Source organism: Colias croceus, chromosome 19 (genome assembly GCF_905220415.1).
Source record: "Colias croceus chromosome 19, ilColCroc2.1".
Lineage (NCBI taxonomy): Eukaryota > Metazoa > Arthropoda > Insecta > Lepidoptera > Pieridae > Colias > Colias croceus.
In genome coordinates this window covers 4068569-4090534 of record NC_059555.1, presented here as the reverse complement: position 1 = coordinate 4090534, position 21966 = coordinate 4068569, and the positions used below count along the sequence as shown (strand labels likewise).

Genomic DNA, 21966 nt, shown 5'->3' with positions numbered 1-21966 from the left:
TTACTGGTTATTATTACAAGAGTCTGGTATTGATAATTAACATACAAAAATAATAGAATATAATAATTATATTATTATTCGTATAAATTTTTATTTCCTTCAAAAAGATTATTATTGTTTGTTAAAGAAATATAAATAAATCAGAAATATAAATCATAGCCCACAAATCTTAAGTCTAGTTAGGTTTGCTGTTCCAAATAAATTACCACGTTATCCTGTTTTCAAAGTTTTTGACCTTCCAAATTGTCGTAATAATGTTGGTAGAAACTCTCCAGTAACTCGCATATGTAGTACTTTTAATGACCTATGTAAGTCGCTGAGTGGTATAATAGACATAAATTTTGTATCAATTAAAGTTTTTCTCAAAAAAATTACAAATTTCTTGTTTGGCACAAAAATTCAGTAGAAGAAATTATGTTGAACGATTAATTTTTTCTATTCTTGTAATTAAATTTATTTAAGCACTTAAAACAACAGTAACGTTATTATATTATAAGTTTTCTTGTGGATACCTGTAATTGGTGTATACATCATATTAATATTCGATAGTTGTTTAGTTTTAATTGTGATAATTTTCATGTGTACTCTGTTGGTATGTCTAAATTAAATAAATAAATAAATAAATAAATAAAGGGAGAATTGGGATATTTTCCAAATTCTAACAAAACTCAGAATTTGAACACTTTTTACGTAGATAATAAAAAAATTCATAACAAGTTTTTCAAGTCAAGCGCAAAGTAAAAAGCGCCTGAAGTTAATTAATTACCCAAGAGCTTATGTATGCAGTTTGCAATTATGAAAAAAAAGATGGATGGAAAGATGCATTTTATTAAAATTTAAGCTTTACAAAATTATCTGTACAAAACTAAGCTGTAAATTTACATTATTAAGGATAACGCGCTTAATCATAATATTTTTTTAATAATATCTATACTTGTCGAAGAAAATGGAGGATTTTCTACGATAGGCAGCTGGCTCTACATGTGTTGAACTTTTATATTGCCGTGCGTGCCATTTCTTTTTTCATCTTAGCACGAAGATCAAAGATGCGTATGCGAATCGTCAATCGACGATTAATTTTATTTCCACTGATAAAAAAGCCAAATGTTACTATTTCCACAGCCACAGATCACCAATATACTCCCGAGAGCAATACATGTGCAATCTGTGCGCTGAAACGCGGGAAATGTGGAAGAAATCTGGGGCTTGGTTCTTCAAATCCTTGCCTAAGTATATTCTACCTGAGAGGAAGACGAAATATAATGATACGGAGTTCTCGAGGTCTTTGCAGGTGAGAAAGCAAAATCAATTAAAAATTAATTGAAATTTTGAGTTTTTTAAGATTAAATAGTAAGTTAAGCATTTGTTTAATTTTTTTGAACAATGAATATAAATTAAGTACAGACCTAAAAATACGACATAAGATACAATTTAATACATAGTTTTCCAACGCCTCATTATAATTAAATTATGCCTTTAAAATTTAAAATATTTAAAAAATTTCTTACTTTAACTTAAAAAAGGTACTGTGCAAAATATGTATTTTCGTTTCCGCATAAACTTTCGTAATTAATTAAGTCATCGTTGATATTACTTTTTAGTCGTTAAAATACATTGACATTTTGTAAAACATGTCATTGTAAATTACAACTTTACCCATTTATTTTCTATCTACGGACCTTTTCGCTTTTTAATATGCTAATTGAGTTACATCCATGTTTTGTACGGACGGACGGACACTCGTATTAAATATTTAATGATGCAAAAATATTAGAATATGTAGTACAATAAAAATTTTATAACTGGAGTGGGAGTCGAGCATGCTTCGGCACGAATTGGGCCACGCTCGCACCGGGGAAGGTACCACACCCTCACAGAATATCGGCGCCATAGTGACAGTTTACTGTCGCGTTCCGTACGGTGAGTGAGGGGTCCGGAGGCCCACATCCCTTCCCATCCCCTACCCATCCTCTCCTACCCCATCCTCATTCCCTCCCATCCTCGCCCCTTCTACCTAACTTCTTCCAAATCCCTTTGTGGACAGCAACACATCCACTTCCCAGTGGAGTGGATGCTTATGGGCGGCGTGTATCGCTTAACACCAGGCGACGCGTCTGCTCGTTTGCTGTCCAATAGCATAAAAAAAAAAAACTATAGTCTATAATCAAACCACTACATTATACATAACGTCACTATTTGAAACTTACAAGACGTAAGTATAAAGCTAAAAAGTGAATTCATTTTGTATTATTTCAGCATTTTTATACGTAAATCATGTTATGCCCAATTCTGAGAAGGGCATGATATTTGAATAGGTAGCTCATTTGTTAAATTTTCCAAACCCACGTTATATTTGACATAATAAATACATATATGTATTTCGATCCCCTTTTCCTATGACTTTGCATAATATTCCATATTCATATATACAGTTTTCGCAATCTACGATACGCTAAATTCGACCCTACATTGTCAGACTTAGAAAACAATAATAAAGATAACAATATAGTATCTGAAATCAAAATACATATGTTTTATGTAGACGCACTATCATAATATAACTAATAGTCTTCAATATCATTTATTGCAATCAAATATTTTTTATAGAATTTCATAAAAAATTGGTAAAATACCTAAAATGGGATGTACCTATTTTACGTAAAAAATAAATATAAAATTATGATTTATAAAGAAGGAAGCAGGTATCGAAAAGAACCCAGTGTTGTTATTCAAAGGTGTCGTTTACTAATAATACATCATTCTCGATCATTCACCGAATGAATTGAATCATTCATTTTTCATAATATTATGGGGAATACGTTAATGGATTGTATCCTATTGTATTGCTATATTTTATTTATTTTATTTTATTAATAAAATAATATAAATAAAATATGCTGTAAGTGCACTATATGCTGTAAATGCACCGTCAAACAAACATAGAGCTAGAGCAAGAGCATTCTTTCGTGATCTTTTAGTGCAAACCAAAACTGGTATTAGAACATTGCAAAAATTCTTTTTGAACGCACTAAGAACAATGAAAGAATGTGGTAAGTGGTATTAGAACATTGCATAGATTCTTTTAAGAGAGATTCTGAAAGAATGCTCTAATGCCTGTTTACACTACCTAAAAGAATTTGACATAGTGGCAGGGGTTAGAATGAGCATTCGCTCGTTTGATGTAAATGCACCGTAAGACACATAAATATGTACTAGAAAAAATTCGATTGCTCTGGCGGAATCGCAGGAGAGGTCAAGTATTGCCACGGAAAGGCGAAAGACGCGGCTTCCAATCCCGCCTCGTGATCGATTTTTTTTTTATCCTTTATTTATATATATTTCGGCCATTACAAAAACAGGAAGCTGGAAACAGCAGCAACGAAAAAACAGATTCCGAGCCGAGTTCCCCGCTAAGCTTACACGCGCCATCTTTCTCCAGGCAGCCAAGCAACACGGATAGTCGGAAATCTGTCAGCATTTCGCAGGTGAGTGACGTTCCATTTAGCCGGGTTATATCTCTTGGGTTTATGTTTTAAGGGGAACGTGATATTTTTTTAAGTGGATAAAAATTGGATATGATTTTTTATATATTTATGAAGCGCTTCTTCTAAGGTCGCTATCTGTGTTTACTACTGTATCTACTCTATTAAGGTGCTTACCATCAGGCGAGATCGTGGCCAAGCACTGACCCAAAATTGTGCTATAAAAAACTCGGATCCCGCCTCAAAATCGAATGTTTTTATTTCTTAAGAATATATAATTTGAAAAAAAAAATGCATTTATCTGCTATAAAGCTAAAAATTAAATTAAATTGGTATTAACTATTTATGTCTACACAGTAGGTACACAATATTTGGTAGCTGTGGAGTAAGTACCTACAGAATAAATTTTATAAACATTGAACCATTCGAATCTTTAATTACCGTTAAGTCTTAATGAAATAAAATATAACGTACCTAGGTATATAATATAAAATATAAATATTTTCAGATATTATATTCATTCAATTTTAAAATCATTTAATAAAGTCTCAAGACACTTTACCGCTATACTATAAAGAAATATCAACTCCTCCGTGAGGGTAACTCAATTCATTTGTAGCACGCTCGACGTTGTAATAATAAAATGATATAAAAATAAGTGCAAGGTTCCTATATCATAAACCTCTTTCATTATACTCTGTTGTTGATCAAATAACATGGCATTATCTATACTATCTATACTTCTATACTAATATTATTAAGAGGAAAGGTTTGTATTTACATACATAACCATACACACCATACAACCAACAAAATCATGCATACATACACGTATGCATGGTTTTCACGCATACACTACTGGACCGATTTCAAAAATTATTTCACCATTAGAAAGCTGCATCTTCACTGAGCAACATAGGCTATAAGTATTGCATTTACAAAAAAAATAGAGATCCTTACCAAAAATGAAATAATGTAACCCAAGGTGTAAAAAAATTCTAACATAGCGTGCGCTGCGGAATCTATTCCTTGAAGTACGAGGATAGAAAAAAAAACATAAACATGTAGGAAGGTACCACGGGCAAAGCCGGGGCAGACCGCTAGTAGATAATAATCAAACCAAACTGTCTATAGGTTACCTACCTAGGTACTCTGTATCTACGAACTTTGCCTTTATTTATTTTTAAATCGTTAAAATCTAGTACGAATGTAGATTACTATAGAAATAGATTTATATAGAAATAGGTAGTAATTTCTATATAATGTGATATAATCTACATTTGGAGTTTGTACCCTATGCATTTTGATCATTACTCATTCCACTGTTTAACATAAATGAATATGTATTTATGAAAACTAATAGCTTATCCAAATATTAAACAGTACAATAATTTAATTCTGTCAGTTTTGAAACGAAAACATTAATACACGTAGAAATGAGAATGTACTGCGATATTATTATAATATTATTTACTTACGATAACACGATAAAGATATCGTACATTTTGGCTACCATATTTAGATTCTTGGAAAACCTTTGAAAGACTTTCATAAATATAATTGATACCTACTATTGAAAAGGAATTTTAATAAAATTTTCTTAGAAGACCGATCGATCTCTAGGTTTTATAACTCAATCCATTAATTTTTCTCAAAAAATTTTATAACTCAAACCATTAATTTTTCTTAAAGATTCTTTTTTCAAACCAAAAACAAATAATAGGTACTAATAAAACAATATTATTTATTATTTATCCATAACAATTTGCGACTTGAGAAATTCAGTAACAAACGCAAATGAATCACAAAAGGAAAATCAGAAGCACGATAGGTAAACACGTGTCAGTAAGCTGAAACTTTGAATTTCCCATTATTGGAAAAAAATCGAGCATAAATTATAAAAGCTGTCCCGCTGTCGGTGTACTTAGCGTAATGGAACTTTTTTGCAAACCTACATTGAATAAAATACTTAAACAACAAAACGACTTAAAAATTTATGAGCATTGTTTACTAAGTAAATACTGAAATATTATAGTTCTGCATACGCTGATTATGTAACTAGGGACTTATAAGTCCCACTGACGGTGGGACATCCTGTATACACACGAATTAAGGTCACGTTTTCGGGTGGTTTACAAAATATCGATGACGTAGTGGGATGTGCATATCCTATTTCGGTACTTGAGAGAGCCAACCCATATCATTCTTATCCTATTTTGTCAAACTGCCAGAGTATTGAGTTATCTACATAATATGGTATTTTGCGAATTGTTTCCACTTTATTGACGAAGGCCTACAATTATACTCTACGATGGCATAGTATAGAACAGTGTGGTAAGTTAGATATCACATGTAAAAACTATGGTCCTAGGACATGTTATTACACTGCCTTTCTTCGTGTGATGATAAGCAAATTAATAAATCGCCCTTATTTTTCTGAGACATTTTTATAAAATTTTAAAAGCATTATAGCCACATATTTGATAGTTACTATTGCTCTACAAGTGATCTACAAATATTCATTATTATAACTGGCGTTTTTGGCAAGGTAAATAAATAATTTCTAGATGTTTGAACCAACGAATAAAAATATCTGTGACATAAGCAAAACCAAAGGAACATCAAGGGGACATACCAAATGCCAGTGTTATTTATCGTACAAGTCAACGAGTCCTTGTGATGTCAGTAAAAATAACATCAGATGAACCTTCGGGCGAAGGTCTTTATATTTGTAGGCGTAGCTTGTCTCAAATGGTAGTTACTTTCATTTGATCATCCAGAATTTAGATCAAACAGTTTCTGTATTTTAGTGCTGAATTTTTACAAATAATATATGTACGTTTTGAAACTGTGTTTCTAAAATTTCGAGGGAAGTGTCTCTCGTTGTTTACGGAATAGGCAAATGGAAAGTTACAGGCAGTTATATCGTAAATTTAGTATTTAGTACTTACCTCCTTATTTTCTATTAATTTATAATCAATGTTTATATATTGTTAGATATTATTATGCTGGTTGTTCTAAAATAAACTAGCGGTCCGCCCCGGCTTCGCCCGTGGTACATATTTACGTTTTCTCTACATAAGAACCGTCCGGTCCTCATACTTCAAGGAATATAATAAAAAAAGAATTAACGAAATCGGTTCAGTTGTTCTCGAGTTATGCGCTTACCAACACATTTTGCGATTCATTTTTATATTATAGATTTGTAAGCCCTAAAAACATAACTTCATAATTTTTGTTACGTGTCCTTTACACGAATAGATTTAATTACTTCAAAGTCGTTAACCTTTTAACAAGTAATTGCTAGAAGCCATAAGGAAATGTACTTGATATTTAATTTTCCGACTCTTAAGTGATCCCTGACTCAATTCATTAAGGGACCGCCCGTAAAACTCTTTATTCCTTACGACAAGTACTTTTTCTTTCATAAAAAGATAATTATAACATTTCCCTATATTATTTCTCATTTCAGTAGCTTTGATATTATGTTATCATATTCTTGTAATAAGCTTATTGAACAAGAAAATTTAGAATTTCTTCAGTCATATAATCATCAGTAATAAATACATTAGATATATGACGTATCTAATAAATACAAAATAAATATATTCACCCACAAATATTATAACACATATAAAAATACGTTATTAGTATTCGTATTTTTGTTTGGATCTTTTGAACTTATAATATAGGTACATAATATTTTTCACTAAAATAAATTCATATTATCCCTATCCATTAGAATAACAAGCTCTATTTTCTTTCAATCGCACAACTTCGATCGTATACAAGTGATAACTGCGTTAAAAACAACCGACTTCAAACTTGCACTTGCAAAATTTACAAATACCTACAGACAAAAATGCTCATAAAATAAAAACTACTGGGCCTATCCGAATAAAATTTTTATGGGACCAATTCGACACCATCCCGCATCGAACAAAAAAAGAATCACGTAAATCGGTTCAGAAACCTACATTAAAAAAAAAAAAAATACCGGCCGAATTGATAACCTTTTTTTTGAAGTCGGTTAAAAATTACAACAACCTTCAAAAATGTACGTTAAGAAACATGCAGATCTTTATACCCACTTCAGTATGCCTTCAGGGTTCAGTTAGCATTTAAATGTGTAATTACCTGACAATCCCTCCTAGCATTATCTGTCTATTACGTTCCTATTCTTTCTTTATTCACGAGTTTCAGTTCAATATTCTTTAGAATAGATGTAATAAAAATATACTGGGAAATTTTAAAACTGTTTCTAATCATCCATTCAAAATTAATGACCTCAAGTCCATACAAGTACCGTCAGCATACTGACAATATTATTCCGTATGCTGTTTGTCCGTTGATCTAGGTCCCAACGTTTATTCTAGGTTCCAGTGTAGGTCCCACGCGTTTACAATGCTGTTTATTTACGCATTATGTTTTCACTTGGTTCTGTTTCAATTCAGGTGAATCGAAATTATTATTAACTAGCTTTTCGCCCGCGTCATCGCCCGCGTTTTCAAAGGAAAACCCGCATAGTTCACGTTCCCGTGGGATTTTCGGGATAAAACCTATCCTATGTGTTAGTTAATCCAAGTGTGTCCTCCTCCAATCCTCTAAGTGTGTGCTAAATTTCATTATAATCGGTTAAGTACCTAGTTTAGGGTAGACTGGGTACGGTTGAAACAATTTCACTTAAAACGACCATAACTTTGCTGTTTATAACCCGAGCGATGAAAAATATACGTTAAATAAAAGAGCATGTATCTGTCTACTAATAGGCGCTATGATTTTAGTTCCATGTGTATTATTTTTTAAAATAGATCAAATTAAAAAAATGAATCCGATTTGTTTCAACCGTCCCCATACCAGGGGCGGTTGAAACAGTGATTGGGGTCAGTTGAAAAATATGCGAATAATACAAAATATAGCATTAAAATATGTTTTATTGATTGTTTATTTTAAATCTAACAATAATTAAGTAACTCTTTTACAATAAGGTCTGCTCTCTAAATATGGTTACATAGAAACAAGACGTAAGTAACTACTCCTCATCTTCTGATGATATCTCTTCTTGTATTTTATTTATTTTTTGCTTCTTCGGTGTTACTTTTACATTTTCCTCCATCAAATTTCTTTCTTTTTCCTCTATCCGATCGCTTCTTCACTTGCTTAGCTCTAGTTCGTTTCAATATTAATTCTTGCTTTTTTCTTATCTCTTCCTTAACTTGTGTGTCAGTGTAAATAGTAGATTTCCTAAGTTTTCATCCTCTATTATTGTACCTTCTATTGTTATATCCTCTATTATATCCTATTTTTTTATTTTCTTGCTCGCCAGAGTCATCTCGCATTCGAATTTACCTTAGAAGCGAATAATTGTGCTTCTCTGCCACTTTTCGCAATGATCTCCGGTTTTCACTTCCTCATATGCGTCTTTGTACTTTGATAAGTCTATTTATCTTCCCGAAATCTCTCTTACACGTACTATCGGCATTTAAAAATACAAAAAATACATAAAACAATGTTTCAACCGTACCCAAAAAAAATTTTTCAACCGTCCCCAACTCCTACTTTAGGTAAAATACAGTTATAGTAATTGTAACAACAATGATACACAAAAACTAGTCACAATGTCATATTCCACAAGATTCACTTCAAACAAAAACGCACACTTAATACTGTCACTAAAATAGAAACGCCAATAATTGGAAAAATCTCCAAGCAAAAATACTTACTTTTGGTCATAAAAACACAATAGGGTCTTATAAAATCAGCTGATGCGCGCGGAGATCGACGCAACATTGTGGTTCGTGTTTAGAACAGTTGTGCGCTTCATTTTCCCCTTGGACCCCTAACCCCCCCACCAACGGTTTGCGAGATATTCGTGTTGTTTCAACCGTCCTTTGTTTCAATCGTACCCAGTCTACCCTATGCGTGAAAACCATACAAACTTTTCCTCTTTATAATATTAGTATAGAAGTACCTATAGATAAATTAAATATTTTGCGAGTAAATATCAACAAAAGTTGGACAGATTTTCTTTTTTAGAAGCATTGTAATAATCAAACTGTTTTCCGTTCTTAGTACTTACGTTAGACTTGTTACTTATAAAAAGTATCTCAATCTTGTGCTTGCGACTAACCTAATTGAATAAAAGTCTAAAATAATTAAAAAAATATCTATAACTTAAACCTTTTTTCATACGTTAGGGTAATAAATGAACTCTAACAAACTTGAAAATATCTCTTTGATATTCCAAAACTCAATTTCAATGTACCTATTATACGAATGTTGAAAAGACGAATAAAGTAAGTAAATGAATGGAATTATTAGATCCCGTCGCGTCGCTACGTCAATGTATGACGTAGTTTGTTTTACATAATATGTACATAATTACAATTGTTCAACTCTGAGATTCAGCGTTTCATTCAGTCGATGACCTTTTAATGATTATTGCCAAATGTCAATGCTATTTATACGAATGTGATTGTATTATTCAAGAAGCTAAAGGTGGGTTCCCACGGCATGTCTGCTTCACAAGCATCGGCAGACGACAAGCGCATGTCGCCGTCCGTCGCGATTTGAACTGAGCGTTCCCACGGCATGTCTGCGTATGGCAAGCACTGGCGAGCACGGTGGACGGTCATTCCTACTAATACCTAATCTGTGGGTCATTACAAGATGTTAAGTGATACGTTAAGTTAATTAAAATTAGATGGGTGGTGTTTGATTTAAAAGGAGAAAAAAAAATATGTACATATACATATATACGTATATATATAAAAATAGATACCTAATAATAAATAAATAAGTAAAAACAATATCTATAAATACATGCTATAAATACACATACATACATATCATACATAATACATAATACATAACTATGTATAAATAAAAATATTACAGCTCGTTGAAGAGATGACGTATTTGTACGATAATAATAATTATCGTACGGTTCCGAACAATGACGCGCTACAGACGGCAAGCCCCGACGGACGTCGACCAACGCCGTCGCACCGCGCCAAGCGCGCACCTTTGATCTTACCGACTTCCGATGGATAGCACATGCGTCGGCAAACATCGTCAAACGACCACAAGCGCGCCGATTCCCATGGCATGTGGTATGGTGTGGCGCGGTCGGGTTTGTGAAGCAAACATGTCGTGGGAATCAGGCTTTATATCTTATACACTGGAGATTTCGGTATGAACATTTGACGTGTAACAAGAAAATTGTTGTGTTTTATCACTTTCACACCTAACTTGGTATTGCCACTGTTAATACGAAGTTTTCCCAAGGCTACTATGTATGCCGTAATATTCTGTGCAAAAGATTAGTTTTTGTACATGAGTTTGTTGATAAATTGCCAACAACGTCATTCAGAAGCATTGTTGGATGAGACAATTATTATTTATGCTAAATAAAATAAGTATCTGGACCAATTATTAAAAAGCGATACTCCCTGATTATGGGTAGTTACCATAATAAAATTGTAGCAACTCTCACTTTGACAATATGGCATAAGTGTCAAAAAAATTGCGTCGCTTCGAATATTTAAGTTAATATTGTTGCGTATTTAATAAATATTTTCCGAATATAAATAATGTATTGCATTGTGAAAAATTGCAGAAGTGTTTGGACACCACATTCTGGCATAGAATTTCACAGGCAAGTGTATATTTACGTTATTTACAATATTCCTCAATACTCCTGCATTTACCTGTTTAGAATCATTTCAATGGCAAAAATTGTAAAATTTTGCATCATTTTAGAAAGCAGTCATGTTAAATTTGTTATTTTCCTAATACTTTATCATTTTTCAACAAGTTTTCAATAAACAAAATTAACAGGTAAGGTAACCATGATGACGAGTTTTTATGGATAGTGAAGAGAATATATTGTAATAAGTAATAACAATATTATGATGAAATTTAGAACACCATTTTCAAGATTTTTACTAGTAATGAAACAACACTCGACATCGGTATTGCACTCACATGTAGATATAAGATTGTTCGTTTTTACATTGAAATTTATACTTTTTTAACTTACCTCATATTTTTTGTTTTAGGTATTTCAGCTTTCCAAAAAGTAAAATAAAAAGTAAAATATGTGCCCATCAAGGGTAAAATTACTGAGGATTACGACCCAGAAAAAAATACCTTTTGAAAAATAAACTTTGTAAAGTTAGCTGAAATTTGTGCAAGGCGTTTATTATAAACAGTTTTTCTTTGACGATTTTGGCTTGAAATTGACCCGTCGAAGCAACGCGTTTAAAAAGAAGATCTGAGTAGCTTACAATTTGGTAAACAGCATCTGATGCAAAACACAACTTTCCTCTATTTACAAAGGATGTTAATGCTATATATCGGTTCATATCCAGGCTTTGTAGCCAAGAGTTATTTAAAATTATCATTCTATACCAATTAAAATTGTATGTACCTATAAAGTATGGCCAGTAATATTATAATATAATTAATACTGTTAAAAATATATGTCCTTATTATTTATAGACCATGATTTTTAGTTTTTTCTATTTCGAAAAATCCTGAATATACAAACCAGTGTGGTCACCCACAGAAAGAGACAAAAAACAACACTGACGTCATTCAAGGTTATATTTTCTTGTGACAAGTCAATGGTCATAGTGCAATCTCCAGTGTATTAGATATAAGCTTCTTGGTATTATTAGTTATTACAATATCAAAAGCCTCTGTTAGGTTTTTGACACACTTTTATATTCAAAATTTCGTTCGCCCTTTATGAAACCCATAGATAAAGAATGTGATTAAATAGTTATTGTTTATTAATGAACACAGGATATTAATTATCTAATTAAGATTAAACTTGAATTAATTTTCAAAATTTTTCGCTAAGTACAGTAGAGTTGACTCTTTCACCTTTAATTCATAATAAATCTTGGGTCACTTCATAAAAATGTCCCTTTTAATAACCATCCTACGTTCTAGACGTGAAATATATCAAAGCGAAATCCCTTGACGTTCAAAAACATTCTATCTAAAGTTACTCTTTGAAATTTAAATACGTTCAACTTTGTAGCATCTGGCTATTCCACTGTTTTCCGAACGCTTCAGCATAACTTCGACTCGCGTGTATTTAGAAAATGCTATTGAAAGAACTTTTGAATTGGCTTAAATGGCGCATTCAGCTTTGATTTCAAAATTTGGAATAGTTCAAATTGTACTTTTTATTAAAATGTCGTGAAACGTGATGACCTACATGATACATTTCTATACCACAGATCTTGATACAACAATACTTAAAATATAATGACTTCAATCTTTAAAAAGTGGCAGTTGAATGAGGTTTTAGTACAGATTGTGCCATAAAAAAGCAGCTTTTTTGAAGCATGTGCTTATATCACACAGAGGTAGGTATAATCTATATCCACACCAACAACATTGGAAAGTGCCGCTTTGATTTCTTACACCTAACTTACCTACAATAAACAAAATCTCATAGACTACAATTTGGTCATTTATAAACACGTAGTTTAATAAACTTATTTCCATTTTATCCTATCCTGTAATAATAATCCTTGTGAAATGTTTAAAAATCTTTTCAATTTAGTTCATAATGAATTTGAAAAAATATTTAAAGTTAAATCTTTAAATATTACCAAGGATTTACCATTTAGTAAATGGGCGACACCTAGCATACATAAGTGTAGGATCGTTCTTTATGAGTTATATGGTATGAAGCAATATAATAAAGACCCATCTTTTCTTAGTTATGTTAGAAATTACTCAAAAATTTTTAAAAAAGTTTGTTTTACTGCAAAGCGTTTGTATATCAAAGAAAAAATACGCGACTCTGATAATAAAGTTAAAACAGTCTGGTCTATTATTAATGGTGAAATGGGTAAAAGCAAATCAAGTAATACCATAAAACTTGTAAATAATGACAGGGTTATTGACAAAAGTGCTGATGTTGCGCTTGCTTTTGAAGAATTCTTCAGTAGTGTCCCTGCTACTATTACTAATAGTTTAAATTCGTCTTCAGCACTTGCAGAAACCTTTTTGAGGGACCATGTTGCGGGGTGCAGTACATTATTTGAATTACGACACGTAACTGCTAGTGATATTGTTACTGCCTTTAAGACGCTTAATCTAAAAAATACTTGTGATCTTTGGGGAATGTCCGTAAATTTAGTTAATAATATAATAGAAAATATTGCGAAAAATTTAGCTTTCATATTTAATAAGTGTTGTGACTATGGTACATTTCCTAATTTACTAAAGCTTAGTAAAGTTATACCTCTATTTAAGAAGGGCGATCAAGAAGACTGTAACAATTATAGACCTATCTCTATTTTACCAACATTAAGTAAGGTATTCGAGAGGTTGATATTAAACCAATTGAGTAGTCATTTTGCATCTAATAATTTACTGCACACCAAACAGTTTGGTTTCACAAAGGGGCGCTCAACCACAGATGCTGGAGTTGCACTTCTAACACATATTTATAAAGCATGGGAAAACTCAAAAAATGCTCTGGGGATATTTTGTGACCTCTCCAAGGCATTTGACTGCGTTGAACATTGTACTTTGTTACGTAAACTTAATCACTATGGAATTACAGGAAAAGCCCAGAACCTCATAGCGTCATACCTGCATGATAGGATACAGACTGTAGTTGTTAATGGAGAACGTTCTAGCGGTGCGTCAATTAACATTGGTGTTCCACAGGGGTCCATTTTAGGTCCCTTCTTGTTCTTGGTATATATCAATGATCTTCCCTATTATTTGCAGGATAGGTGTGAAATAGTTCTGTTTGCAGATGATACCTCATTAATTTTTAATGTGGATAGGCATGACCCAAATGTTGACGAAGTGAACAGTGCTCTTTTACACATATCTGAATGGTTTACTGCCAATAATTTATTATTAAATGCCAAAAAAACCACTTGTGTTGAATTTTTACTTCCTAATGTAAAAAAGTTGAACAGAGATATTACCTTGAACGGGGAGGTATTGCATCCTACTGAGTCTACTGTATTTCTAGGGTTAACATTGGATGAGAAACTACAGTGGGGAGCCCATGTCAACACCGCTGCAGGTAAGCTCAGTTCAGCTGCATATGCAGTCCGAAAAATAAGGCATCTCACGGATGAAGATACGGCTAGATTGGTTTATTTCAGCTACTTTCATAGCATTATGTCCTATGGAATTCTACTGTGGGGCAAGGCTGCAGATATAGAAACTATATTTATCTTACAGAAAAGAGCCATTCGCTCTATATATAATTTACGTGCTCGGGACTCACTAAGAGATCATTTTAAGAATACTGGTATCCTTACTGTACCATCACAGTATATATTTAATAATATTTTGCATGTTCACAAAAACGCCGACTTACACACAAGAGTAGGAGATAGACACGATTATGGCACAAGGAACAGGAATAGAATTGAAATGCCATTTTTCCGATTAGCTAAAGTTAAAAATTCATTTATGGGTCAAGGTATACGCTTATACAATAGAATTCCTCTCAATATTAAAGAGTTTAGTAGTTCTAAATTTAAAACTTATATAAAAAATGTACTAGTTCAGAGAGTATACTACAGTATTCAGGAATATATGGACGATAAAGACCCATGGAGGGTTGTCGCGTAAAAACCACAGGACAGTTCTTTGGCATATTATGATATATTATGTATAAGTTAGATATAAGTTACATATTATGTAATATTGACATGATTTTAAAAGAGCAACTATGGAGTTTCTTGCCGATTCTTCTCCATAGATACTGCTTTCCGAATCGGTGGTAAATGTTAAAAATACTTATGTAATGACGATTCGAAAGTGCTACTAAATAGTAGTCTAATTGAATAAATAAATGTTTGAGTTTGAGTTTGAGTTTATCACTGTTACCATCCTGGTTCATTTATAAATAATTACAATTTAAATCTCACACCTCAACAAGCAATCCCTACTAATATAAATGCGAAAGTAACTCTGTCTGTCTGTCTGTTACTCAATCACGCCTAAACTACTGAACCAATTTGCATGAAATTTGGTATGGAGATGTTTTGATACCCGAGAAAGGACATACCTTTTATTGCGAAATAGGTATATATGCCCCGCGCGCGCAACCGTGTACCTTTGCACTCCGTATTCTAAATTCGATATCTGCGAATATGTCTCACAAAAGCTTAGAAATCTGTGTTCGCGAGTTGAATAACACTGTAATTCTTCTACAGAACAAAGTGAACTCATTGGAATTGCTGATATTCGAACAAAATAACTTATTGAAAAATCTCCTTCAAACTCATCAAGATGTCAATACGAAGGTACTTCTCGGATCAGTTGGTCAAATGTGCGAGCCCGATGCGGGTACAACGAAGCAGCGTCCAGTGCGTCAGACGAGACTTCGTGCTGTTTCTTCTGTCCCCGCAAGCAAGCCTAAGGTGCGAACAGCGAGGAACATGTCGCCCATCTCAGCGCCTGCCCCACCGCCACTGCATGCGATACCGAGTGACGTCGAGCCAGCCCCTACTACAGGTACGGCGTACGACTCGAACCTCGTCTCGCAAGCGACCGATGCCTCCGATACAAATGCAAGCATCGGTACTAACAGTGAATGGGTAACAGTGAGACGCAAGCGAGTTTCTAATTCGTCGAAGAATGTAGCTCGTGGTACGGCCGCGCCTGGGACGACTTCACTCGAGGCTGCGGAACGTAAAAGCTATCTGCACGTTTATTATTTAAAATCTGGTACAACTGTTGAACAAGTTATCAATCATCTGCTCGTTATCTGCCCCAATGATAGCTGCTTCGTCGAACAGTTAAAACCCCGTGGAGACTACGCTTCCTTCAAGTTAACTGTCCCGACTAAACATGTAGATATTTATTTGTCACCATCTCACTGGGCCGAGGATGTGCATATAAAGCCATGGCGTAGTGGATTTCGCAAAGAAAAGGACACCCAAAAGCCGTAAATTTAAATCTCTCACTATGTTCTACCAAAACGTAAGAGGTTTACGTTCAAAGTTAGACAAATGTAAAATATCGGTATTAAGTGAACGTTTTGATGTATACGCTTTGACTGAAACTTTTCTTAACAGTGGTGTTAGTGATTCGGAAGTATTTCCCGCCGGATACTCCTTGTTTAGAAAAGACAGAGCTGACGATTCTGGATGGGGTGGAGTTTTATTAGCCTTTCGTGACTGCTACAACGTCAAAAACATTAGAATAAATAGCGGTGGTATAAATTGTTTAGAGATTTTAGCTTTATCCGTTAAAATTAAGTTTACGAATTTTGTTTTTTGTGTTTTGTACATACGACCTAGTTCCAGTGATGAAATCTACTGTAAATATTTTGAAATTTTAGAAGACTTGTGTATTCGATTTTCGCAGCATAAAATCATTATTTTTGGCGATTTTAACTTAAACTCTGCAAGTAGAAACGTACTTACTCACTATAAAAACATGTTAGCTTTGTGCAAGTTTAGTCAAATTAATACTGTTCCTAATGTAACCGGTAGTATGCTAGATTTAATATTGTGTAATTTTAATACTGATTTACAATTGATCGATGACCCGCTACCGCTTGTACCCAAGGATAATTATCACCCCCCCGCTTTTAGTAAAATTACGTTATCTGAGCCAACCACAGAAATACAAAACTCCGTCTGTGTGTAGTCAATTTATCTTGCAGTCTAATGAGTGGAATTTTCGTAAGGCGGATTTGAACAAACTATATTCGCGTCTCGAATTATTAGATTGGCGTGATATTTATGAATATGGTAATGTAGATGATGCGATTGATTTATTTTATAAAAAAATTTACGAGTGTATTAATGAATGTGTTCCCACAAAACGTAACCCCACATTTAATTCAAGATTTAACTACCCAGTATGGTTTACATCAGACGTAATTAGTAACATTAAAACTAAACATTTTCATCTAAAAAAGTATAAAGAAAATGGTACACAATTTAATAGGGAAATGTTTAGATATTATAGAATAAAGGTTAAAAACTTAATACATATTGCTTATTCTACCTACACGAATCAATTAGAATTTAACATAAAGAATGATCCATCAAATTTTTGGAATTTTATTAAACAACAGCGCTCGTCCCACTCTCAGCGTACTGAATATGAATATAACGGGAACCTTGTCTCAGGTGTCGACGCTGCTAATGCTTTTGCTACTTACTTTCAGTCGGTCTTTTTGAAAGATAAACCACAACTTAGTCCGAATAACATCTGCCCACATCCCGATAATGATTCCTCGCGTGTATCTATTAGCTACATCTCCAAGTCTGAAATACAAAATGCTGTTCGACGTCTTAAACCACGCTCATCTGCAGGACCCGATGGCATTCCTCCTTATCTCATTAAGGACTGCATATCTGTTTTTTTACAGCCACTTCACTTCTTATTCAACATGTCGCTTTTGTCCGACACATATCCCAATGAATGGAAAAAGTCGCGCATTACACCAATACCCAAAAGTGGCTGTAAGTCTCAAATTAATAACTATCGCCCTATAGCTGTAGCTTCTTGTTTTGGAAAATTATTAGAGATAATTTTAAATAATAATTTGACGAATCAGATTCGATCACTCTTGTGCGATCCTCAGCATGGATTCCGGTCGAAACGTTCTACGACAACAAATCTCATCAATTTTGTCGATTATACTGCAAAAGCACTCGATAAAAAAAGACAGGTTGACGTAGCTTATTTTGATTTTAAAAAGGCTTTCGATCGCGTAAATAATGATGTTCTTTTATCGAAATTTTCTAAATTTGGTTTTACACCCAAGTTGATAAAATACTTCGCTAACTATTTTGACGGTCGCGTCCAATACGTCCAACTCGGACGTCTACGTTCCGATCCTTATTCCGTGCATTCTGGCGTAAGTCAGGGCAGCACTTTAGGACCTACTCATTTCTTGGTCATGGTAAATGACCTTCCTAATGTACTAAGATCAGCCCAATGTCTCATGTTCGCCGATGACTTAAAACTATTCTTAACTATCGAATCTCATTCCGATTGCTTATCTTTACAAAATGACATAATAAATTTGACTTCTTGGTGCCACGAAAATCAATTAGAATTTAATATTTCAAAATGCAACATAATGACATACACTCGCTCGCGTTCACCTATTGTATATCCATAGGGGAAGTGGGCCCAAAGGGGGCACCTTACCGGAAAATTAAAAAAAATGAAGTTTGAAAAGAAGTTAAACCATTTATTTTTTTGCAAAAAGTTCCATTAATAAATACTTTTGAATTCTAAGTGGTTAAATTTGTCAAAAGTTAAAGTATATAATAATTATTAACAGTTTACTAAAAGCCTACGATTGCCTGCTTTGCCCGAAGGGGAGGCCTAAAGCGGGCTTTCGTTTAGGGCAAAACGGGCAGTAGTTGGGTAAAGCGGGCAGGCCTGGATTTAAACAGCAGATTTCAAAATATACAGCCACAAAATATATATATAATAAATAGAGTAAAAGACAAAAATATTTTATAAGTTATGTATTTCAAACAGTCACACAATTATTTTTAAATTTAAATATGAAACAAAGGAACTTAAAAAAATAAAAGTCTCATAAAGTCTCATAACAAAATTAAAAATAAATTTATAATTGTCATTAATGATGAAACATATTATAAAGGTCGGCATAACATGTGAACGACAAGTATTTAAACAAAATAAATCCTAAAATAATGTAATAGCTGTGTTTTACCTGAAATAAAACACATATTAAATACTTACCTATATTTGAAGCTTACTTATTGAGAAGGTACCTAGCTTTTTCCGCCTATTTTCCCTCTCTTTCTCGTTGTATATATGCTATCTCTCTCGCACACGGCACACCTCCCACCAGGTGGCGCGGCCGGCGCACGATAATGTGCAGGCGCTAGATCTTTTTCATTGAGTCGAAATACTCAACAGGTGGACGTTAAGTGTAAGCTTCAAATATAGGTAAGTATTTAATATGTGTTTTATTTCAGGTAAAACACAGCTATTAAACACTTGACCGTAATTTGAAGCTTACTTATTGAGACCAGGGGCCTTAGCCAAACGGCAAAACGCCAAGGAATAGAATACGCTATCGATAGAAATTGACATAAGCGTATGATGTTTTGCATAAGGATTCGGTCACCCTACCAACGACAACGACGACCACGAACAAAATTTTCATCCAGTCGCAATTAAATAAAATTGTGCAAAACACAATTAAAAATGAAATTTAAGAATTTCCTGTCGTATTGGTGTTTGGAAAAAAAAAATTTTGAGATCAATGGATAAACAAACAGGTTTTTCATAGAAACGGTGGCTCCTAGAAAAAAATGTATTTAACCTTTTTTATAGATAATTAGATTATATACAATTTTGGTTCAGGTGATTGTATGATAAACTTACCGTCTCGGCGAAAATCGCAAAAAACCCTATTTCTTTTTATTAATGGACCTCGAATTTTTTTATTCCTGAGTACCAGAATGACGGGAGATTTTAATATTGATTTTGAACAAATTTCGGCAAGATTGGAACTTTGGTCGTGGTCGTCTGCGTCGTTGGTAGTGTGATCGAACCATTACCAAAATGTCATGAGCTTATGTCAATAATTAGCGTTAGCAGTTTCTATTCCATGGCGTTACGTACGTTTGTCTAAGGCCCCTGTTTGTTACCCACCTGGTGTACAATATATGGACGCCAATGTGAATTTGAAAAGGTACATAAGTAATTACTTATTTCTTTATTTGAAAGAGTAAGGTGTGCAGATAGTATACCAATAAATCACACAAATTTTTAAATTTTTTATATTATTTATATTAACAATAAAAAGTTAATCAAATAAGAACCAAAAAGTAAATCATAATGATTAAAAGTATTAGAACTTATGAGATTGGTTCAAGCGTACCTTAGTTAACCTTTTGCGCTTGAAAAGTTAAAGTTACTACAATTTCCACTATCTTTAGCGTAAATCTGCGAAAGAGCAAGTAACGACTTTTAATTACGCATTTAGATGTTACTTACAAAATTAAGCAACAGCTCATCACCGACGAGGCAAGAATACCTCAAACTCAAACCTTTATTTATTCAATTAGACTTCTGTAGAAGCACCATTGAATCCTCATAACATAGATTTACCAGCTGTCTCAACTCACACAGTTCTAACCCAACCTGCTACTAGCGGACAAGTAGAGACCTTGGTCTTTACTTTTAGGGTCAAATAAATTAAAAGGTCATCCCTTGGATAAGGTAATAAAATAAACCAGGTAAGCGGTTTAAATTATAATACAGATAATATGTAACATCCAACCAAAGCGTGCGGTGTCTATTAATGTTTAGAGCCAACGCCACCGATCATAATATAAACATGGCTGGTACTTTCAGTGCAATGCATGAATTATTTATTTAAAACTGATAGGTTTTAAACTCTGTACTGGAAACATATAATGAACTCAAGAAGTTAGAGACTAAAATGATAAGAGCTTATCTGTGTCCCAAACCTGCAATTACTACAGCTAAGTACGTTAAGTTTTAATCAAATTAATTTTAAGGTATAGTTATGGTTTACATCAGAACTTATATACCAAAAGTCTCGGGACTACATAACGTGACTTATTTATAATGAAAGTGTTTGTGCATAACATCTAGGCCATCAACAGCTATATGAACGTCAGATAGGAAATGAGCCAAATTTATCCAGTAAGTAACAAAGGTTTTTAATTATACTTATTCTAATTCAACCAACTTCTACTAGCTACTCCGTATGTCTTTTGGGTAGACGGAGGCAAATAGGATTTTTCTTCCGACTATAACATTTGATATTTGGAAAATGTATACATTTCTGTATACCTTCAGAGTCAGATTCTAGTGGTGCAGCACTAAACACTGTCTATTAGGTGAATGGTGCTGCTGACCGGGCCTTCAGTTCTGCTTTCCAGAATACCTTCGCCCTTCTCGGTGCTACTACTACTGAAATAGCAGTACTCTTACACGTCGTTCAGGCCTCGAACTGACTAGGATTTCTCATATTATCGTTACAACCCTCGCTCGCTCTAACGAGAACAAATTATCGCTAAGGAATTCTGCTGCAGGACAATGGCAACAGATTAATATGCATTATTATGTTCAGGAATATGGTGCGTTCTGAATACTATCGTCGTCTGAAGGTATCTCCTTTCGATTAACTGCATTAAGGGTGCAGATCTGATCCCATTTTTGTTCCGTAGGAATGCTACGACTGCCTAAACGTTAAACTGGACAAAGAAAGTTGCCCTGAATATGGTCGGTTGTTCCAACATCCCTAATATGGCTAGCTTACCTTAGTTACCCCTTGATTGTAACTGCTACCAATGGAGGCACTGCTCGTGGGTTGTCCACAGTTTTTCGAGTGCATAAATGAAGAACTGAACTCGTGGGGATCTATGTCGAATGAATCTGTTTTAAGATTATGAAAGGACAGTTGGTTGTGGATGCGAAGACAGGACGTTACTTTAGTCATCTGTAA

At 33.7% G+C, this 21966-nt stretch overlaps 1 protein-coding gene across 1 annotated transcript in view; it reads left to right on the top strand.

Moving 5' to 3' along the window:
- Positions 1-21966, top strand: part of LOC123700550 (rabphilin-3A) — a 50083-nt gene that overhangs the window by 12870 nt on the left and 15247 nt on the right. Inside the window, exons 4-5 of the mRNA XM_045647799.1 lie at positions 1123-1291; positions 3360-3485. Coding sequence (XP_045503755.1) covers positions 1123-1291; positions 3360-3485 — 295 coding nt within the window. The remainder of the gene's footprint in view (positions 1-1122; positions 1292-3359; positions 3486-21966) is intronic.